At 35.6% G+C, this 24,684-nt stretch overlaps 1 protein-coding gene across 2 annotated transcripts in view; it reads right to left on the bottom strand.

Moving 5' to 3' along the window:
- Positions 1–1,856: 1,856 nt before the first annotated feature.
- Positions 1,857–24,684, bottom strand: part of SPNS2 (SPNS lysolipid transporter 2, sphingosine-1-phosphate) — a 72,880-nt gene continuing 50,052 nt past the window's right edge. The window contains exons 4-13 of one of the 2 annotated variants that reach the window (XM_072415686.1): positions 22,576–22,727; positions 20,806–20,872; positions 19,239–19,369; positions 18,024–18,176; positions 17,745–17,934; positions 15,245–15,310; positions 13,252–13,350; positions 12,073–12,236; positions 9,768–9,840; positions 1,857–5,520 (exon numbers count right to left, since the gene is read on the bottom strand). In XM_072415686.1, the coding sequence (XP_072271787.1) occupies positions 9,774–9,840; positions 12,073–12,236; positions 13,252–13,350; positions 15,245–15,310; positions 17,745–17,934; positions 18,024–18,176; positions 19,239–19,369; positions 20,806–20,872; positions 22,576–22,727 (1,089 nt within the window). In that variant the 3' untranslated portion in view covers positions 1,857–5,520; positions 9,768–9,773. The remainder of the gene's footprint in view (positions 5,521–9,767; positions 9,841–12,072; positions 12,237–13,251; positions 13,351–15,244; positions 15,311–17,744; positions 17,935–18,023; positions 18,177–19,238; positions 19,370–20,805; positions 20,873–22,575; positions 22,728–24,684) is intronic. The other variant, XM_072415694.1, reaches the window with a different exon arrangement.

Below are 24,684 nucleotides of genomic sequence, written 5' to 3'. Positions count from 1 at the left end.
GTTAAGCTATTTTGAAGAAGGACATTTTACTAAAATATGACATTTTTAAGAAACATTTTAAGTCACCTATTCAAAGATCCAGTTTATACATTTTTTTTGACATATGCGTTCATTAAGATTTTGTAGAATGTCCCAGCTAATGCTTTTGATCTATATTGTAGTGGTGGTGGTCTGTATCAGAATTGTGGAAAATGTATTGGCTGGCATTGAAAAGAATTCTTTGCATGGCTATTAAGCCACAGCCTCAAAGTTTAGAATGGCCACTAAAATGGAATAAGTTAACACCCTGGTTATAAAAATGACACTACAGCAGCCATGGTATCAGTGTATTGGAAGCTGCTGTAGGAACAGGAAGTAGGTGAAAAAAAGCCTTTGGTTTTGCCATTTGAAAAACTTTTTTTGTTTAAGGGGATTGAAATAGACATAATTCTGCCTGCAACCTAACATTTCAGGGATGAGGGCAGACCATCGACCATCTTCATATACAATGCAGGTCTGCTGGATAACACACACCACTTATATTTGCAGGCTGACCTAATTCTTCTAGAAAACATCTGCCTGTCTGCCACCGACACCTTTCTAATGAAAACCATCTTGCTGCTAGCCAGTTTTTATATAGCTAAGCTATTGAATCATCCTCAGTTTAGTAATCTTTATTTTTAAACAAATACACCTGCCTGACTCTTTACATTTAAAATTACCTGATTTTGGCCACTTTTTGCACAGTTTATGTGTATATTTACCCTTTGGTTTTAGATTTTTAATTCTTGAAGGAAATCCGGTGCCTAGTCAGTATATTCCAACTAATTCTTACTGAAAACTTTTTATGTCCTCTGTTTATGTCCTATGTAGAATGTGAAGGAGTGCGTGTGTAAATGTATCATGTTTTTAACACTCACCCCTTAGAGAATTCAATGGGATTCTACACATTTCACATAATCAAACACATTCACTGATTATTAACATGTGAATTTCAATAGATACTACTTTCACCTTTTTTATGCTGTTGTTCATCCTATTTCTAGTCTGCACACATGTACTTCAGTGGTTATTGAATGTCATTTCTTAGAGTATGTTTCCTGCTGGTGACAACAGTGGAACTTGCAGTGGTCTCCAACAACACGTGAAATTAGAGATACTGGCCAAAATTAGGTTGTTCCTGGGGTGTTTGTGGAATGTTGTCTCAGATGCTTGGTAAAATGTCCTTTTGTGTAAAAGTTAATTCGTATGATTCCATATAGGAATATATAAAAACAGAAAAGTTTCTGTACATAGTGGAAGGCTAACATTTAACCAACCTGCCCAGGCTTGGTATATTCTGGTATAGACCTGGTAGGGTTATTATATTGGGTCCTTTAGGTAGCAGAGACAATAAATGTTTCTGCATTCTGATGCCAGCTATGTAATATATTCATGTTATACTGTATGAAAGTTGTACAAAAAATCAGTCCCTTACAATCGGTAGCTAAATTTCCTTTAAATTCACTTTCAATATAGTCTTTTGTTGGGAAATGAAAAGTGAAAATATTATACCTCTAATAAGTAAGGGTCAGAATGAAGGAATGTATTTGGAAAATGTTTTCATTGAGCAATGCTTACAATGATCCCATCAAAAAAAGAAACCTATTGAAACGTGGCCATTCTCTTCCTGTACATGCCACACATGAAAACTCAGACATGCCAGCCACAACCCACAGGACAAGTATAGAAAGAGCAGAATTAAAGTTCCCTCTCTGTATGGTTTTCTCCGGGATATATTTACAATATTTCATTGGCAGGAACCCACAGGAGCAATGACTCAATCTACATCCACAAGACTTTATTCTGTAATAATACAAATGAACAAACAAAACACGTATTTTAAATAGTTTATTTTGTATGTCATTTACATAAATGTGTATATATTTATATATATATATATATATTTGGCTTTCTCATATACTCTGAGGTTTACAATTTCTAAAAAATAAAATAGTCCTTTTTTCCCTGAAATAAATCAGAAAACTATTTTACTTTGGTTCTTGTATGACAAGAAAGCACCACTTTGTATATTACATAGTAAAGTGGTTAGAAGTGCTGGTTTATCTCTCACCACATAAAGGACCAGCTTTTCCTTACAGTAGCAAAAGGGTTAGTAACAAAATACAGACATAAAACACTTTTTTTCAAAATATACAAAACCATCAATAAATATTGTGTCAGACAAAGCCTTCATCACATGTAAACTAGTAGTTAGTATTTTTCCAGAGGCAAAGTTTGAGTGTAAGCAGCAATTGAGCAAAGTGGTGTGTATACAAAAGAATACAATCCAGTATGCTGAACACTGATATAACACAAATTGTTGGATATGTGAGATATTGTGGGAAGCAACAATTAGCCATTTCTAGTATAAAGCCTGGAATGTGTACATTAGTGAATAGCAGGAGTTTCAGAATTACATTTAATACAAACATACAAAACTAAGAAACTTGTTTTACTTTGTCAGTGATATGTCAAATGTATTGTTAATAAATCTTAGGAAAGTTGACTTTTATGAACATTTTAGTCACATTTGGAAACCTATACTTATAATATACACAGGGTCTACCATTGCTGATCACCTGGACATGCTAGTTGCCTGGCTGGTTGCTCAGAAGCCAGTGATTTAAAAAGAACTAAGTACACTAGATCAGCATGGCAGCCAGGAAATTTGTATTTACTGTACAGGTCTGTAATATCAGCCCCTGAAGTCACCTCCAGCAAAACTACAGGTCATATAATAACAATTAATAACTGATCCTATTTGTTGTGTGTTAATAAAAGACAAATGTTGTTCTTTATGACTGGTACTATATATCTGTCCACCAGATAGCATAGCATGGACTGTTTAGGGGTAGAATAGTTTTGGATCCAACTACACTCAGAAAATCTATCTGATCTTTATGTGAGACAACCCTTTAACCTTCCCAAGGTTTGTGTATGACCAGCTGTTTGGACTACAGACACAGTGCTAAGAGGGGTGAACTCTGTGTTAGCTGGAAAGTCTATTATGTTTTGATATTTTTTCTTACAAGACTTTACTTATCCTTTAAAGCTGAACTCTGGGGATGAAAAATAGAAATATGGGAATCTTTTTAAGGTGCAAGCTTTGGAAGAGTGTTTTTCAAGGTACACCTATAATTTAACAACTGCCCCAAATCTGTATGGTTTAAAGAAACCTAAAGGTCTCACTATGAGACAATAAAAAAACATTTTTGATGAATCATGTTTGTTGTCTACCTTTCATTTTGCATTAAAAAAGAAATAACAGATATCAGCACTGGCTAGTAGGTGGCCGAGAAAGATAGTGAATTTCCTACTATACTGCATCCAACTTTTTCCTTTTTTTCACACATGATTAAATACAGAAGTTAAAATATTCTGCATGCTATCTATGCTTCCAGTCTGGTCCATCTTTTCTACTATGTTTGGCTAAATTGATAAGAAGCAGAAACAGAAGCAGAGACGAGCCAAATACACCTCTGCACACATAGGCTGCACAGGCAGGAATACTTGTATTTCCTCACTTTTCAATACATTCCATGGGTATGGGCCAATAACTTTTTCTTAACTGAACTATTTGGAATTGCCATTTCAACTGCGCCCAGACATTTTTTTTTTGGTTTAGGTTTGGTTGTGAAGTGGTAAATCCTTGCCAAGTTAATATTGCTGTATGTGTCCATCTAGGGTAGATTTCACTTCTTGCAACAATCACACTGTTACCATGGGGTACCAGAAGTGACGATAAACCCTTTGAACAGACACATAAAATCAATGCAATCTTTTTACAGTCATGCTTTAAGCAAGGTAAGTGAAATCCATACATTTTGTTTTGTGCCATGTGACAATGTGATTTACTGGATGCCTAAAGGAGCAGAGCATCCTTGGATGTAATGTTTCTTGTAAATAGTAAGAGCTGATAACAAAAATATAGCTAGAGATGCTCAAAATGCAAGTATGATGACATACAACTGACTTATCAGAACATTTCATTACATGTAGCAGATAGCACCAATATCATGTACAAAGCCTTTCTCAACATTAGACCTAGAGTACTACAAACAAGGTGACATTTAATGATGTCATTTAAATGGGTAATAATCACTGACCTAATCAAAGAACAGATTCTTAAAAACAAAACATTAACAACAAGCTGGAAATAAAAGTCTTTACTAAAAACTAAAAAGTAAACAATAGAAAAGATACCGAGCACCAGTCAGAGCTACAGCACCTTCTTTCCTGCCACTAACGTGTGTCTGCTGATGAACATGGCAACTTTGCCATTAAGCAAACTCTTGTCCTGATTACACAGGAAATTGTAGACTATTTTTGTTATTTATCTTTTTTTTTTTATTATTGTAAACCAGAAATTAACTTTCCAGCATAATATTGTGGTCATTGTGGTTAGAATGGCACTTTATACTCAGAATATGTTACTAAACAGCATTCTGTGTGCAGGCAAAGATGACTCTGCACTTGGTGTGAAATAAACAAAATAAATTGTTCTTTGCAACATTCAAAGAAAAGTTTAGGTGTTGCTCATGGCAAACATTTTAATGCAGCTTTCCATTTTTATTGAAAGGTCACACCAATACCTGATTACTGGGTCACACCACTGTTCCTCTTTTGCTACTGACATATCATTCAGTAAGTGGTTTATAACTTATATTCTAATACTGACGATCCTTCATAGTTTTAATATGGAATAATAGAAAGACAAACTTTAGTGCAAACCAAAGATATTATAAATGTACTCGATTTCCTCCATCACTACAGGAAGAAATGTCACGGCTTATTCTTACCAATGACCTGCACCTGTGACTGGGCAATTTTCTCAGCAGTGATCTCTACGTGACATATTAAAGCTTCTGATTTAGAAACCTCAAATATTAAATATGTTCTATCTGTAGAAACACAGGCTGATTTGTTGTCCAAAGTTTAAATAAAGAATAGGTGTTTGTAAAATATATACATTATATATAGTTAATTCTCCATATATACAATTAAAAAAATGTATATACACTATTTTACAGACCATATAATATCTATCTTTCATGTGGAAAAAAATATTCTTCAACATGTTATTTACACTTTTAACCTTGCATTTGCCTCATGACATTTTGTGGCAAGGTGGGGGATACACACTGGTACTGGGTGTCTGTTCTTCCGTCCTGTTGATCACAGTGTAATGTACTGTATTGCAGTGGCACCTTCAAATGATTGAGTTGGTTGCATCTGTTGTAACTTACAGGATGTCACCATGTTGATGACCATTGAAGATAAAATCCCGAATCACTTGCATAGCCTTCATAAATGGAAAGACATATGTTTATCACTGCTGTAAGTGATTTCCTTTAGTCTTGTCTTTGCAGGACATTTCTTTCAAAGTGGTTTGCAATTACAACCCCGTTGTGTTCATACTAAAAATCCTTTGGTTTTTTTCAATTTTGAATTGTCGTTGTCTATGTCCAGGAGGCATTGTCTTCCACTCTTGGTATTGACCTGTAACGCAACAAAAAAAAACTTACATCATAGACCTAATATATAGAATTTAAATGGGTAAAGCATAGATAATTCAAGATGGTAGAACCATGCTTCTCCTGATCATTCCTCTGCCTGATAACACTCAATAACTTAATTAACTATTCTCAGGTTGTTAAAATAAAATGGAAGGAGGTAATATGGATTAGCATATTATGTACCTACTGGAGCAAGTCATGTTGTAGTATTCGAAGTAATAAATGTGTTCACTATTGTTTCCCTAATCTCAGAAGATTAGAATCCAACCTAAAGAGAAACAGGTCAACCTCTAACCAACTTCTATTTTGCATTCTTCATCCACCATGGCTTATAATGTCACCATGTACCTTACAATTGTGAAACCATAAGACAGGCGCCTCCACCACTGTCATCCTACAAGTTTCACATTCATACGATAAAGACTTGTACTTAGTTTGGTATCCAGAGCTCTCACACCAAAACAAAAGCATATATGCCCTCATTAAGACAACTGCTCAGTGCATACAGAAGGAGATAATTTCAGAACAAGAACCAGGAGGAGACAAGCAAAATGTTTTTTTTTTTCTATTTGACACCACAGTTGGCTCTGTAATGATGCACTCCAGTGAATGACATGCTTGCCAAAACACATTTTGTATTTGTTAACCCATACATAACTAATAACCTGTATGAAATATACATTCCTTTAAAGAAGAAATGACAGGATGTGAAAGGGATTTTTATCCTAATTGGCTTTGCTCAATCAACATAAGAAGCCTAAAGTCCTTTGCACTGTCTGCTCATCAGACACACAGTTTAATGTCCACAACTAGGACAACTCTTTGTAAACCTCAGCAAGTTACCAGTGCAATTTATATGCAAATGGGTGATCAAAGTGAGTTCAGACACCAGTATACAATGAGAGACCCAGAGATGTAATGAGGCAAGCACAGTAGGTGGCATTACTACAGAGCACTAACTATGAAAAGCACCCAGGTGAGAAAAAATGTGCCCATGCCCTCAAGCATACAATCATTAAAAGCTGTTAAGTGTAATAACACTTTTTACAGGCAATTGACAAGGGTACCATTCCTGCCCTATACATGTGATCTTTTTATTTAAATCTGTACATGATATATGTAGACAGCTTGTTTGGATAAAATCATGGCAGCTGCATTTGCTGACACCTATACCTTCAAAATTCCTATAAACAATTCTGAAGCAATTTAGCTATCCACTGGCACCCTATGTAGCCTAAGTTGAACATAGACAGCACATAGCCTATCTGTGAAAAGTGGCAGAGATCAAAATGGGCAGCCTGTTTATTCCATTACAACTGACTGATTTTATTATGTAGATTAGGAAATTAAAAAGGCATCTTTTTGCTATCAGCATTTTAGTCTAGTATGTCCCTATTGTACAACATACCTACTAAAAAGCTACCACTACTATTAGCAACCACTTCCAATGATTGTGCTTCTTTGCTTCTCTGTAGTTCTGATGAAATGAATGAGCTGTGAAAAAGCCATTTTTGAGTTCTATACAAAACACATGAACAGGTGTGGATAGGTAACAAGACTGAAAAAACTTTTCAGGAATCACCATAAGGCTTTACTCTATTTAGTAATATACATTTGTTATTCATAGATAATTTATGAATAGAACAGAGCTATAACAAAATGTGTCATAAAGTCCCATATGCCAGTGATGACTTTACCTTATCAGACTTTCACAGAAGCTGCTGGCATCATAGTTGACTCACCCTAAATAAAGGGCACTAATGAAATGTCACTTGACAAAATAGCAGGAGGACACCGTAAAATGTCAGGATTTTGGATTCTGACAACTACTGTGCTGTGTGTTTACAAAAAAATCTATGTTGTATACAAAAAAGGGCAGGCATAACCTTGCTTAAACTTGCAGTATGTAGGATTCTTCTACAGATTTAGAACAATTTGCTTAAAAAAATCTGGCATAAAGGGGTAAAAAAGTAACACATAAGCATGTGAGGCATAAAAGCACTTTTTAATTTCATAGTTCACTCTGGTTGAGTACTACAGTGTCAATATAGTAACAGAAAGTCTTTCTTTACCCTCCATACTGTGTATCATCATTTTAACCTATTAGAAAAGAATCAGAATAAATCAGGTCCTCTAACTTACTCTGTGAATATTCCACACAGTCTTGTTCTTTGCAATTTTTTAACTTTGCCAATTACTGTGTTTATTTTTCTAAGGGGCCTACCTGTTACATCTCTGTTATATAGACTTTTACTTTTAATTTGTTTGCATTTATAAAAATCAAATGAAAAGTTTTAGCTGTCAGGTTTGCTGCAAGTTAGACATATAGACAGTAACTGAAAGCTTATCAACCAGAGAAGGAAGTCAGTCTCTCCGGTAATTGTACTAAACCTAGAATCTTGTAAAAATGCACTATCCATGAGTTCACAACTCAACTGTACCCACATTCTACTCAGGCTTAGCTGTACTCTTTGACAATAGAAATTTCTCAGAGTCCTCTGGGAATCATACAAATGAGGAAAAGGAAGGAACACTAAACTACCCCTTTCATCCTGGCAGAGGAAGACACTATTTTCTAGTGCATGCATTACAAATAAATATGAAGCTAAAGTGCTGGAATAGTTTATTCTATTTTGGGAATTCCAAATCTTCTCTGAAATTTTCTGACAGTGAGAGCAGTTTATTTTAACTTCTCATCCGCCTATTCATTCTCAGAAAGCCCTTTTTTTTTTTAGAAAGGGTTCCCTTACAATAAAGTCATTACTTCTGCCAGCCAGAGTTCTCGGAATTACAGGATATTAGGTGTAAAATACTTAATGATATACTGTTATCATAAGCCTCTATAAGTGTGGGTAGGTCGTGTCTGCATTGTTCTAATAAGGGTCTAATACTGTGATTTCAAAGATTTCCAATTAGGCAGTGTGTGGGACACCTCACTGTATCACGACTCACTGGCATTCGGCTGCATAAATCAAAATAATTCCAGGAAAGAAACAATTATTCTTGAAGAAAACATTTAGTTAGTATGGGGGCAGCCCTTACAACTTCTCCATTCAAAATTAGTTATGCTAAAATTGCTTTACTTTATTGTGAGATTAACCAAAAATGCAGATTAACAGTTCTGATTTCACTCTGAAATGATGGATCAGTATGATTGCTACTGGTCAGTGATTGTTGGAGAAGAAAACACTAAGGAATAAAGGTAAGCTAAGCACTTCTTGCCAAAAGAGATGTGTTCAAGAAATTTGTAAGAGGTTAATCACTGCCCTTTATACTAAAGTATATTTTGGGTATACTTTACAAACTATGTGATCTTAAAAGGTAGACTTTTAGGAACACATAGGATGTATCGCTGAGCAGCAGTAACAAGAAGAATACATGTACACACATATTTCTCCCCAGCCCGTTTTTAGGGGGCGGGCCGCCCACCTGCTGTAAATATTCCGCCCGGCACATTTTCAGCAGCTCTGAATGGACACCGGAGAGGCTGCTCTGCTCGCTCCGTTCTCCGCTGATAAGAGCTGATAGCTGATTAGAGCGGGGCGGAGTGAGGAGAGCACAGTACACACAACATTCACCATAGTAGAAATTCAGATCAAGCCCTGCAAAACTGTACTGTGGTAGACTCCGGGCCGGATCACTGGAGCCTGTGGGCACACAAGCTTTGGCACATGCTTTTGCGTTATTATTTATGTAAGCAGGAATTATTTTGGATTTAATATATGTATACAACATACAGGCACCTCTGAGTGATTAGCACTGTTAACCAAGGCTGTAAAATGGGCACAGGGTAGTTGACACAGTAGCTGGCCTTGGCTTCTAGTAGGTTTATGTAGAAGAGCAGTCATGTCAAAAGTAATCTTTTCCATTTGAACACAGCATTTGACAAAAAAAAGTTTGCATTTGACCTGCTTCACCTGGAATCCAAACACACCTCAACAGGTCTTGCTGTATCTTTGTTTGGATATAGTAACAATGGTTATCTGAAGTGTCAGCCTAACTGCTCATTGTTGGTGTATCCAGCTCACCAATATATCATCTTCATTTCAGTGCCCAGTATTTGTAATGTGTTCCTGAACTTTTTGGGTGGTGGTCTGTGAATATTAATAAATACTCTTCTGCATAAACCAACTTGTACTTAGTGTTTGGATATTCTTTAAAATGTATCTTCACATGAAATGCAACAAAACAAAAAAGAACAAATAAACAAAACAAAAAAATGGAACCAACCTAAAGCTACAAGATGGAAGCTTCTTCTGAGTCACTACAGCTGCCAACAGTGAAGGAATCTGAGCAAGGCTCTCTAGTGGGAAGAAAATGCACCCTTTTAAATGTAGGACACAAACTATTTTCAGCAGAATTACCAGGCTAACTATTACAAGACAATAGAAAATTTGCTTCTTTGTCACTGCTTTTGTTTGCCTGTTATAGTGCCATTCAAGCTGAAGCTAGGTTCTGTTCTAAGCATTCAGCTGTTTGCCCACAAGATACTGTGACTATATATATTACATATACAGGCTTCATTTATCGGGTAAAAAGCAATGTACAAAGTGCAATAACCCAAAGCATCATCTTCCAGTATTTGGTTAAACTGGCTGACTGGTTACTAAGGATTATGGCTTGGTAATTAGGAAAGGCCATTGGCACTTACTACCTCTTTTTCACTATCCTGTATTTTCAGATGAATCATAAATGCATGATGCTTATGTTATGTGGTTCATGCATATGGAGATACATTTGTTATATGAAAACAGACAGATGATGGGTTAAATAGAAGTGTAATTCAAAATAACTGAAAATCAAGAAAGGGACTACAAAATATTCCACTGAGCAAATCATCCTTTATATAACTCTTATGTTTTGTGTTGGGCTGAAGGGAAGCCAAACTCAAAAAAGTAAAACATTGTTATACTTAAAAGTATCTAGACAACTCTTCATTAGAATGCCCTTGCACAAGACGTTCAAGAAACAATGATAATAGCTTTTGTGAAGAAGGAACCAAATTAGATTTCAGCCGCATGTAGTATCAGTTAAGAAGTGGTTTCTGACTGGCCGCTATTTGTTACTACACCTATGTGCTGGTGTAACACGTTTTTTAAAAGTTATGCTAAACCAATGTTTTCTTTCAACAGGACATGTATATTGGCCGACTTCACACAACTATCACTAAAACAAAATAACTAAAAAGGTTTTGTAAATTAGGCAATCACTGATTGATATTTTCCAATAAGTAACCAGCATTAAAAAATTGCTGGTAAACCTCATCAGGCACTCCAATCTTGCCTGTTATTGAACTGCTGATCAACTCATCAGCCCACCTTCAACACAATCTATGATGGGATTGAACATCGACCATGTGTTTGCACTTTCTTCCAATCTCAATTAATAATGGGAGTAGCGCTGCAATGGCTGAACTAAATAAAAATTCATGGTGCTTCCTTTTTTTTCCTTAAAGGAATACTTTTAAAGGACATATACCACCACCATCTTTATGGTTTATATTGCTTTCATAAAATATCAACTATGTACAAAAATAACTAATATTTGAGTCACCCCCCCAAACAGGCCCATGGTAATGCTACTCCAACAAAACCCCCCTACATGAGGATACTGGGGGACATCACAGCATTTCTAGGGAAACACAAGCACTGACACAACAAACAAATGTGTTGTTTCTGCAGCCAAAGTGTTATTAATGCAACAGTTGTACTCTTCTGTTAGTAAAATAAGTTGTAAGCCTCCATCTTATGATTATTACACACACAAACCATAAATGTTAACCTGCCACTATTACAAGTAAGAAACTGTTACAATATATGTATTATTAATGAGCAGTGAAGTTAGCTGGGCCTACAAAGAGCTTTAATCAAAGCAGGTTATGTGCAGAGATTTGTTACTTTCATGCAATCACAGATAATTCATATACTTAAAAAGGCAAGCATTACATTGTAGTCCTACTTTCACACTTTTAAACATTTCAAGTTACTAGTGTAATGGGTAAACTTAAACAATATTCAAATGCCACAAGTGATCTAGAAGACTAAATTTATCTATGCAAATAAAATATCACTCATGAGGGCATCTCATGTGTGATCGTGGTCTGTACCAATTATCAAATGCAGATGATGATCCATAGAGAAAAGGAAATGAATACAGCATCTCAATTTTCAATGTCTTATTCTTAATTTAGAGTAAATATCTATAAACTAATGAGGCCTACATCAGCCAAGTACTAGTTTAGTTGCAATGAAAACTGTTTTTGTGGCTTTGCATAAAATCCTGTCTGTAAACCAATACAAGTCAATGAAATCTTGTTGTTAATGATTTAAAAAAGCTGGATTCTCATCCAAATCCCAACCTAAACCAAAAAAAGTGAATTTAAGGGACCAATGTCTTCTATCTGAATTCTGAATTAGGAACTGTGGTGTATTCTTTAAAGCTTGAATTATGTGTTGACTAAAGCAATTTAATACCATACTTTAACAAAGGGTTTTCTGAACACCAAACAAAAACATGTTAATGTAGGTCAACTTACTGCTGTTCAGCTTTAGCGCGGTCTTCCAAAAAGTAAAGTGCTGTAGCCAGAAAAAACATTCCCCCCAAAACCACCACAAAAGGACAGAGCATCAGTGCATAGCCGAGACTCAGGAACTCCCAAAGTGGGGTCTTATTGGTGCTCTCCTGGATGAGATCCGAGATCTGTGAATCAAAAACAGGGAAGGTAAACAGACTGTTCCAGCCTTGCTCAATAAAACAATTCCCTTTTACATACAAGGAAATCAACATTACGCTACCTGCATAATTATCATGTGCACTGGGGATTAGGGAGGAAAACATTGTTTAGCTAAATGAGACTTAGGATATAGACAGCTGCAAACACATTGTGCCATTTGTAAAAACAGAAGAGGCAGATTTTAGGAATTCATGTTGGCAGTCACATATGTAAAACTGCCCTACAATAAAATTATTCTCTCATAGAATTGTTGGCTATGGACGGCTCATAAAACAAAAACATATAGGCTCTTCCTTATAATTTTGTGTAAGAACTTTTTTTTCTAGATATGTTTGTCATCACCTTTCAGCAAAGTCTGATAATGCCACAATAACTGGAATTAGAGCAACTAGTATAAAGCATAAAGCTGCAACTATGCCTTATGCTACTGAAAAGACAACCTTCATACATTCAACCTTCATACATTGGGAATAATTCAGCAAAATATTCAGCAAAATAGTCTGAAGACTCTTTTTAGTTAGGGCTCATCTGCTTTGTAAAGTAAAGAAAGCCATGTGTGTGTACATCTAACATGTCAAAGTAATGCAAAAATTAACATAGTTGTATGTAAAGATTTAATGTACAGAGCTGCGTATATGTTTGCACTTAATAAATCCTGTTTATTAAAAATATTAGTAATAATAATAATAATAATAATAATATTAAAGATTTGGCAGCAGCAACACTGCAGGAGATTACACAAAATTTAGAATGATGGTGGTTGAGCAATGTGACTACCAAAAGGTCTTTCAGGGATATACATTATCATTTTGACCCAGTTCAACGTTATTCATGTAGCAGTCTACCCTGACGCCAACTACTTTTTGTCCATGCAAATCCATCTGAGATCACATGTCCATGGGTAACCTCAAAGCTGCCCTTTAATTTATCACATTAAGGGTGACATGGTGGCTTTGCTAGGCAGTACCACTTTCTACTTACAAATCCAATAAGATATGGGCTGCCAGCATCACCGAGGAGATGAGATGTAAAGCTCTGCAAGGCCACAGCAGTTGCACGACGTGTTGGAATAACTACATACTGCAAAAAACAAAAGACAACAGAGATAAATATAGAGAATGTATGAAAATTATGAATTAAATGCAAGCTTTATAACTGATTAATTATTATTTATATATTTTCAAAGGACAATGATCTATAATATACGTTCACATAGACTGACTGCAAGAGTAATGGTATGTATAGCCATTGAAACAGAAAAAGTAAAGGTGATGATAAGGAATATTCTGGTTGTCCAGTCATTAACCTGACTGTCCACAATTCTACAGTGTATACTCTAATGCTGTGTACACACCTGCAATGTTTGTCACTGGAAACAATTATTTGTGACAGATGAATGAACAAGAGCTACGTACACACAGCACTGTTCTGCCCTATGGAGAGGGGAGGGGAGAGAATGAGCGAGCATCACCGGGCTGTGCTCTTCTTCATTGACTAGTACAGTGGTTACTCTTAGTCGGTGGTTCATGGATCTGTTAGGAAAGACCCCTGAACAATGTCGGACGACTGCTGTACACATGTCAGATTCTTGCCCAAGACGAGTCTGACCATTCGTCCTGGGCGAGAATCATCTCACATGTGTACATAGCCTTAGTGTCCAATAATTAATGGTACCTTGTATATTGGATAAGATTTAAAAAGGAGAATGCTCTATTCCTATTTCATGCACTGGCTGAATCAATTAGAGGACATTTCTACTTGCTGCTCTTGATTTTAACATGGGGTATTTGGCTTCCGGGTAATCATCACTAAGCACAAGGAGCCAAACAGGAATATGATGACTTATCTACAACATTACCCTAAGTGAATGGAACTGAAGGAAACAACATTGTGCTACAGGGTGACTGGTGATATCTTGACATATCAATATAGAACACAGCATTCAAGGAACTTCCTGTTTAAAAGAAAGTATTCACGGCAAAGTGTTTGGTTTACTCTAAAAAGTTCAATAGGAAATTCCTAAGGTCGTAGTAGACGATGGTCAAGATTATTTAATTCCTTGGCAAGGACAAACATGGACAATGAAATTCCAATGTAAGTGCTGGAAACCATTGCAACAATTGATCAGAAATAATCATCTTCATGGGAATTGTTGAGATATGTGACTAAAGCACATAAATAGGGCAAGTATTTGATTATTTTAACAAAAGTAAATGGTTTACTGCTTAACTACTAATTTATGTGCATGACAACACATTTAATCACACACCTAATGCTCAAGGAAGTTAATACATATGGGTGCAACCACATGGATTTCTATAAACCGGTTGTATAGCATTTAACTTAATATGATAAAGAACATCTTTACAGAAATGTAAAAATAGCTTTAAGATGTGACACAGCAATTACCTAATTGGTACATCCATTGATGCCATACGTTGGCATTTCATAAGAAGGGGAGTAAGTAAAATACTCAGCTGAATCATACAATCAGATTCCAGATGTCATTTTTTTACTGAGCAGATAAAAATAAAAGACAAAATTGTGGCTTCATGGATGAATACAACAAGGAATGCTCGATAAGAAATTACCATAACCATACCATACTACATAAAAAAGTAACTGGAAAACCTGGTTAATTACAACACATTTGTCATTCATAATTTGAAACCGCTAGGGCTATGATTAATGACAAATAAATTTCCTCTCATAGACCCCGATTTCAGTTACAGAATAAAATAATGAATTAAATATTATCTATGGTAGACTCATGCCAGATCCAATAATTACTTATTGCACAACCTATAATTAACTCCTGAACTAAATATGTATTTAATAAGGCAATTTTAAACAGCCAAATGCATGAGATGGTTATTCACAAGTCCACAATGTATTTATTCAGCTTGCAGAAGGGTATGCAAAAGCAAATATAGATATAGAATCCACTTATCTCTCATATCTGGTTGAGACTTACCATTAACATATCAGCAGTGATCGCCCAGTTGGAGAAAAGCAAAGTTTCGCCAGCAAATATACAAATCTGTAAATAGCAAAAGATGAATGATAGATTTACATTATTATTATCAGAAGGCATAAAAACAATTGACTGTGAGGCAAAGAGTAGAAGGGATAAAAAAATAACAATAACAGATACTGAAATTACACTTTTAAATTGGGGATACATTTCAGGCTGATAAACAAAATGCCATTTAATTCAGTTATGTTTCCATTAGAAAATTAAATGTACCATAAAATGCAACCATCATAAGTACCTGGATATGTGTTTCTGTCTACCCCCTGTAATATCAGTACAGCGGCTAGGAGAGAATAGGGCAGAACTCAGGGCTACTTACTTTGTGTCATTAGTCAAACACAGTCAACATGCTTACTTTGGGGGGACATAACATGGATAATTCCTTCACTGGCTAGTCACAGGCTGGAGCAAGCATTTTGATTAAATAATGTCTAGTATGTAGACAGGTGATGGGGTCCCAGCTGACTGAAGAAAACTACAATTCTTTGAAGGGTCCACATATATGTATGTTAACTACATCTACATCTAACTGTATGTTAAGTTACTGTAAGATGTTTATGTAGGATGTGTTACTGTAAGATGTTTATATTAAGCTTTAACATTACTACCTATACTACAAAAGATAGAACAAGGAAAATACTTTATGAAAACTTATACAGAATATATACAATTTCTATCTTTAGCCATCTAAAGGGGATAGCTTTGTATTGCAGATGGTCACAGTGGAAGTGCTTGTGGTTCTTTTGATGTATTGTTGTTTGCTTAGATGTTCATGGTTAACATTTGTAATAAAAAGTCCTTATCTATTATAGTAATCTGCACAAATAGTAACACAGACTTTCCAGTCATTGTTTTCCTTCACTAGCTTTTTGTGTATGTGGATTGCTGCTATTATGTTGCATTGCTTTGAAGAACAATATGGTTTTATCTTGCATGTTATTTCTTTAGATGGGTCTAATGGGACGGCATTTTGTTCATAAAATTGTGACCATTAAGAAAGCAATGTTGGACAAATACAGTAGAATATCCCTGTCAACAAATGATCCAGCTGTAGAGTTTCTGTATGACCAAATATATATTCTATTTGCCACACATTGGGCCTGATAAAACTAAAGCTCTCCAGGATTAGAGAAAATACACTTTCATCAGTGAAGCTGGGTGATCCAGAAAACTTGGAATGGATTCCTTAAAAGTAATTTGCTATTTGTTTGCAAATGTTTTAAATTCTGGGTCACATTCATTCCAGGTTTGCTGGATCACCCAGCTTCACTGATGAAAGTGTATTCTCTCCAGCCTTGGAAAGCTTTAAAAAATCAGGGCCTATTATGTAAATATACATCAGTTCTATGGTTGTTGTACTTGGCAACAAATTATGCATTTTTTTCTCTAAAATTTGGTCACATTATTTTACTGAATGAAATGAAAGAAATATAAAAAAAAGAAAAACAATATGCAACTAAATATAGCAAGCTATTTGTCACAATTATTTCTAATAGTTTTTAGATTTGGATGTACAAAAAATGGGCTACAAACCCTTTTGGGTTTATATTCTTGTTAGTGTTCAGTAAAAATACACTCTCTTACTTATGCATACACTACCGAATGTCCAAGTTGCAACTGACAGTTGATAAATAGATGTTTACATTTTATTTTTTAAGCCTAAATAGATTGTAAAGATGATTACTATTGCACAGTGCTGTCCAGAGAAATCCCTAGATCACTTTTGCTAACAGGGCTGGCAGTACAGCATAATAACGATCTAAATGTTTTTCAAGTGTCCCAGAACAAACATGTCTCTGCTCCTTGGCCCATAAAAAAGATAAACTGCTGTCATAAAATTTTTTTTTTGTTGTCTTTAACACTACTTTACTGCTCCAGGAGAAAACAGCTTCACAGAAAAAAACACTGCACGTTTTAGGACAACCTCATTTCCTGATCTTATTCTGTAGCATTACGTTTTCAATTAAAAATAACCATTTGTCATCAAGTGTGCAGTGGTGTTAACATTACTGTGAATGCAACATATTTATAGCAAACTCTGGATTATCAATGAGATCTGATAGCAGAGCAACAGGAGATTTATTTGTCAGTTTCAATTAAATTACCTAACTCGATTAAAAATGGTTTATTGACTTTGATAAAAATTAGAGTTATTTGGTAAATTTTCCTGGTGATGTTATTTGATTTTTCAATGGCCACTGCTGTATCAATTAAATATAATCTTCTTGAAAAAGAACATGGTTTCTGCAGCAAGGGATGTGTTGTAGTACCAGAGTGGGTAGGACTAGATCTTTACTAGGAATATGGCACTTACAGAATTTGTGCAATCTGGGTACCAGCTGAGCTGCACAGAAGGCATGTTTCAGCCTCACTGGAGAGAAATAATTTTTTATCAACAGAGGAACAGAAGAGAGAACATTTCTCTAGTACTGTGACTTACATATGCAGCAATGCTGCTACTTTTGGCAGCAACGAAGACCAAGCAAATGAAGATAGCTGATCCCAGCATGCCAACAGCACAGACAAGTGGGTCAGCACGTTGTGTTTTCAAACGACACCACTTAGTAGCTCCGGCCCCTGTTATCACGCCTAGAAATCCAGTTATACAGGTAATTGCTCCAAAAATTAAGCTGTTTAAAAACAGAAAAAATTATTATTTTTTCTAATTAAAGTTAGTTAACTGCAATGTGACATCATTTCAATATGCTGCAATATTGACCTGTCTTTGGTGCTGCAAGGTCCAAAGTTGCAAGGCTCCACTGTTTTCTGCACCACTTGGGCTCTGTACAGATAGAGAGGGATCCACATGCCCAAAGCCCCTGTTGCAAAGGACACCGTGGATGTTGCCAATGAAGAGAAGACATAACTGCGGCTGGTGGTAAAATAAAACACATAGGTTAATAACACATTTAACGGACAGAAGCAATTTAACATTCGATTTTACAGATATCTGTACTGGCAAACAGTACAGCTAATATTAAAGAACCCTAAAACTGATATTTTATTTACATGTAGAGTTTGGTTTAGAGTCAGATAGATAATAGGAGATTAACAGTTAGAGTTCTTTTCTATCATTTCCAACTCTGTCCCTGTCCACCTAGGTATATTGGTTATACGTGAACACATTTATGTTTTTCAGCATCTTTTACTTTTTGTTGAATTATATAGAAAGTAAACATGTAAGAAGTATAGGACCCATCTATCAGTGACCAAAGTAAGTGACCAGACCCAGGAACTTAAGCACAAAGAATTTATTAGTAAAGTTGAAGAAACCATCAGGTAAGTTAACTCTAGCCTCTACATAAAACCTAAAAACCTGTTTTAGGCAGACCAACTCTTTACAAGTATCTAATTACTGTATATTATCAGGATAAAACCTAAATATGTTCCTTCCTCTATCCTTAATCAGCTAATAATATTCTGATCTTAATTGTCTACAAGATATGTCAGAGATTAAACCTGCACAGCTCGGACATCTGCTGTTTTTTTTGAGTATTTACTGTTAAAAAGTATTTCATGACAAACTTCAGCCATAAATGTTTTTTTTTTTTTTTAGTTTTGGATAGAGTTGTGAATAGTAAATATTTCTATCCCATTTTTTTTCTTTCAGACCAGTTGAAAAAAATCTCCCACTTCCTGGTTCTGTGGCAAGACAAAGTAGTAGGGGAATAGAGGTTCTTATTCTTTTTGTAATTTATGGGAAAATATGGTTTGTTGCAGTCTGTGTCCACATTTGATGGATGTGTTCTTGTTGACAGAAAGTAAGGGGAAATCTCTTGTGTCAGAAATCACAGTTAAAGCCTGGAGAGTCCTGGTCTTGGCTCTCATACTTAAATTTACCATTTTTGAGATATTTTGAAGCTCTTTACATGGATATGGGGCAACATGTGACACGTACAAACTCTGTAATAAGTTTTTTATCTATGGAGCTTACTTTTTAATCAGAGCCTTCATGTCCCGAAACCATGAACTCCTTGCCTTGAGTTGTTCTATATGGCCTCGTTTCGCAGTAGGTACAAATATCAGGATCAAAGATCCAGTTATCATGCCCAACACTGGTGAAACCTAAAAAAGAGGTCATACATGATTAATTGATGAGACCATTCATTTGTACAAGAATGCATTCTTTTACACTTAATTATAAATCTAATCATTTTCAAGATTAGTAAAACCAAATTTAATAGTGCTCTAAAATATTAAAATTTTACTATTTAAAGCAGTCACATTGGTTTCATTATACATGCTCAAAAATCTGCATAAGGAAAATTCATTTGTAGCCACAGACAAGAACATCTGCAGCTCTATCTTAGCTAATGAAGGATACTGCAGTTTGTTAAAAGAGAGATTATGATAAGTATTTTTGGAAGGTTGTGATCGAAGTGTTAAGTATGTGTTCAGCCAGCATTGGGTATTTAGCATCTGATTATTTCTAATGAGCCTCTGTGATGATGCCACATAATCCCACACATATTCCTGTAAGTTTGTTGCCGGAAGGATGTATACACTAGATTTTTTGTTTTCCTGCCTGTAAAGTGTTTTAAGCTTCATTTTGTAGATAAAAGATCTGCAGTATATATGATAGCAGCTTGATGTTTCAATCTTCCAATGCATTATACTTGAGCTGCCTCCATAAATCTTTGAATATCTCTTTGGAGAATCTACTTTAGCTAGTGGCATGTGATTTTATATTGTCACTGCCTACCCACGGTCTCTTTATAGGTATATATTTAAAGTGCTCACAAGAAAAGAAAATTAGTACAAAACCCTGGCTATCATGGCTAGACTAATTTTAGAACATTCCCACCAGGTTCATACTAAGCAATAATATCCGAGCAAGGTACTACTTCACTATGTTTATCATTCCCTTTTACCATGTCTGTAGATATAGTATAAAGTTAAAAAGTAATAAAACTAGGAGAGTGAGGGCTCCTAAATGAAGATTAGGCAATCTGGCAGGCCAAGAATATATTTGTTCTTTTAGAGAATTATCCTCTGTGGTCAGTTGCCTGGTTTAAGAAAGAAGTTCAGAGAGGGTCAAAGGTGGAAAAGCAACACATCCTGCTTGTTAAGCTTGAAATTATATTTATAACAATACGGTCAGAGCACATTCTTTTATGGAAAGGATAATGTGTGCAACACAGAGACCACAGCAAAGGGCAATGGAAACAAACCATGTTTTTTCTAAGATCAGGAAATGGTCTTTGTTATAATTCTAGACACTGGGAAGCTGAAAAACATTTGATGGCAACCACTAATTAAGATCAAACTACTGGAATTTCATTAAAAGCACTGAATGTTTCTTTTTTAAAACTAGATAAGAACACATTTTACAGTTGGTAGAGCATAATCAGGAACCCAGGTTAACAATTCTTGTGTTAAATAGGAAACCATGGGTTAAGATCCGGGCTTCTAGTACTCTGTTACACAGTTGTAAGCATTATTGAAAAACATTTATTTTCAGAATAATATTAGTTTTGTACGTATTACAATGAATACCTTACCCTTAGAGCCCAGCGCCAGTCCCCTGCAACTTGTTTGACACTTGAACCAGTGATATAGCCTAAGCCACTGAAAGCAATGAAAGAAGGAAAAAGCATTAATAATTGAATCTAGACATTCAGTTGTGAGTTGTTTGATATGTTTATCAAAATACTTAAGCACGTGTTTTAATTATCCTATTCTCCAGCAAAGTTATTCCCAGTTAAATTAATGATTGATACAATGTATGAGTATAGCCTAACATATGTCAGAAGGAAAGGACCAACACCTTAATTATATTAAAAAAAGGTTATATTGGGTTCTTATGATATCTGTTAAGTACAATATTTTCTAAAGCTTTGTACAGCTATTGTGTAGGTGTTTCTAGCGGTCTTGAACTACCTCAATTTAGTATATGTAAATGTTAATAAGCAACTCTCTAAACCTCATGGCAGAGGGCAGATGAAAACATATCTTATCTGATAAGCAGAGTAGTTTTTAAGCACAAATACACATCAGGGTCTTTGCATGTTGGGCCCATGCTGCTTTTTCTTATTGTTGTGCTTACTATAAACTACATTAGATTAGTGCTGCATGTGTTTATTTGTCAGGAAATGATCTCACTGCACCACTTCACTATAGGAAATTGCCTACAGGAACCCACTTGTATGTTATACGCCATGTAGTCTGCTGAATTTTTAGTACAGAGGTCATCTATTGTAAGGGCCACAAATATTGACTGCCATTGACGCTACTCAAACAGTTTGGCAGCACAACTAGTTTTCTTGCTTAATATTTTGGGTAACTTTGGTACCAATAATACCGATTATGTATTGTTATTGCATTAAGGAGTTGGATAGCTATTTTATTGTACGCGCAAACTTGCAAAATACATGAAATTGTTGCCCTTCATTGGGAAGTAAATAGAATGCATTACAAGTTTCCTAGGCCACCAGATTTCCAATAAAATGGAATGGGTTGACTGATGTCTTAAGCTACGTACACACTTCCAATTATTATCGTTGGAAAACGAACGATGAACGATCCTGCACGATATCTACGAACGATCGTAGAGCACCGATCCTGCACATAGAGATAACGACACGATCGTTCGTAGATATTGTACACACAATAGATACGATCGTTTGAGCGATAGAGGAACTATGTGCACGACAGGAAAGTGAACGAACGTTCGTTCATTACGCATGCTCAGACCATGGACGATCAACGAACGATCGTACACACGAACGATGTTCAACGATCGTCGTCCAATCCGATCCGCCGGTCCGGTCGTTCGTTTCCAACGACTTTCCTCGTTCGTCGGCGTCGTTGGTTACTTTTTTTACGAACGATTTTTGCCCAATCGATCGTTCGTCGTTCGTTTTGAACGATAAAAATTGGAAGTGTGTACGCACCTTTACAACAATAACTAGATAACCGAGCTGATAGGCTGAGCCCACGGTATGAATCTCAATGTGTATATTTCAGTTCTGACTAACTTTATCTTTTATGTGATATCAGTGTGACAGTTTACTGCATGACAATAATGCATGACACATTTTCCCAGATTTGACTGTTAATGCTAAATATACCAACTTTATACTTGAAACTATAGCTCACTAGTTCAGCAAAGGATGCTGATACATCATAAAATATAAAAAGTCCCGAAAACATGTGCAATGCATGGCTCTGCATGGAAAGTGAATGCAGCTAGCAATACATGCCTATAAATATTCCCCGTGGCTGTGCTGACTAAGGATACAGTACCCTGACCACTTCCTACCAATTCTCACCTTCCAAGGGGGATAGCAAAGTAGAAGACTGACAGCATAAGTGTTCGGGTATTCTTGGTAAACAGATCTCCAATGATAGTTGGAGCAATTGTCGAGTAACTGGCTTCTCCGATGCCCACCAAACCTCGGGAGAGAACAAGCAGCCAAAAATACTGTGGAAAAAACGTGTAACAGAATGTTATTATTTAGCAATCACTACTTTTATAGAGGCAGGATGGCACTTGGCTATTCCATCCTCAGGAGTATCAAAGTGTTAATGCCTAAGCCATTTTCTTGTAGTTGCCACGGAAACTAGTCGGGGAACATGCATTGGGAATATACAACTAACAACAGAAAAGATGGGTGTATCCCCGCTGGCAGGGAGCCTGCTATCAACTTGGCCCAATAAACAAAAGAAAAAGCATTATACTAATGGCTTGTGTTGTATTAAGCAAAGATCAACATATGACAAGTTTATTGTGTTTTTTATCATTATTATTTTGTTACCTAGTGTTAGTTTTGTTAATAATCAACATGGAAATGAGTGAAATAAATCCGATTCACTACAGATACAATTACATGAATGTAAAGCATATTTTTTTTAGCTTTATAGCAAAATGTATATGACAATATAAAAAGAAGAGATAAAAATAATCAAATGCCTGAGACTGTAATGGTTTTGAATGAACACCCTGAACCGCCGTTATAAAAACTTTTTATCACAAGACTCTTGTCCTAAAATACTTTGCTGTAAAGTAGTAAGAGGGCATACAAAAAAGGCCAAAACTGTATTATCATCATCGATACAGCAAATTTTAGAAGGTGTGTCTTGGAATTAAAGGTAAAACTAAAACATGTATTGGTTAATCGCTTTATTCAACCATCATATTCTTCCTTTCTTCAAATTGTAATAAATCATATCTAGTCCTCAAAATGCCTACTGAAGTACAATGCACTCGTTTTTACCCTACAGCACTATGTGTAAATTCTGTCTTGCGTAAATATATTTTTAGCAGATTAGCGTGTATTTCTGATCCCTGCATTTTCGGGATATATGGTTTAGGAAGCGTAAATAAGAGACATTTTTTTCTTAATGTTCTACTACTTTAAATGTCTTGTAAACCAGACAGATGGGAAGCTGACACACTAAAAAGCTTGTTAGCTTTTGTGATGAAAACTCTGGTCACTGCACACCATTAAAAAGTCTCGGCATGCCCTTAGTTTTAATCTTATGTCCTTCAGGCTAATGCACTTTGTTTGTATTATTTACGGAGTCTGCATGAGAATAGGTACCTCTTCCTTAGGACCACATGCCAATATTTGTCTTTATTCCTACACAGTAATTCTAAGGCATGTCTGAATACCAATCATTTCATCAAGCACAAGAAAACTACAAGAACACTTTTGCAGTTTAGAAACACATCCAATGCTTTAAAGGTTCTTTACACATCAGGATTAAGGATCTTCTAAGTGTACTGTCATGATTGTCACATCCTAATATTGAACGAGGTTTGCCAGCTTTATAATAGGTTTTTCTTTAGGACCTTATCTGAGGAAGACAACACAGAACATTTATCCTGTTTCATTGTGGTATGTCACTTTACATACAAGCATTAGCCTATACTAGGGGTTGATATCATTATCAAAAATAATGATTAGCAAAATCACACGTTACACAGTTCTTCTTGTGAATCCTTCTATTATTTCGGAGGAAGTGTGTGGATAAAAACATCAAAAGGAAGATAATAACATGGAAATCGAGGATGACACCAGCAAGATGACTGTCTCTAGCCACTGATTACATGATAGCTAAAAGCATTACAATCAAGCTCAAAACATAACACATCTCACATATGTGAAATAAAATGTAAATATATCACTAAATTACCAATATTGTAAAATTCATATGTTTTGGGGGGCTGATATGACACACAGTGTTGAATAATATAGTAGTAACTTGCCTATGGAGTTTAACTATTAATATTGATATTTTTTTCTATACAATACATTTTTTTATTTGTATCTTAGACATTTACTTTATTTTTCAACTGTGATCCGAATAACTTTTTTTGCATTTTATTGGTACGGATACTAGTATTGACCCACTAGAACAGTGATAATGAGGTTTGT

The sequence above is a fragment of the Pyxicephalus adspersus genome, chromosome 1 (genome assembly GCF_032062135.1).
Source record: "Pyxicephalus adspersus chromosome 1, UCB_Pads_2.0, whole genome shotgun sequence".
In the NCBI taxonomy this organism is placed as follows: domain Eukaryota; kingdom Metazoa; phylum Chordata; class Amphibia; order Anura; family Pyxicephalidae; genus Pyxicephalus; species Pyxicephalus adspersus.
The sequence above is the reverse complement of the archived record's forward strand: the minus strand, read 5'-3'. Positions and strand labels throughout refer to the sequence as shown.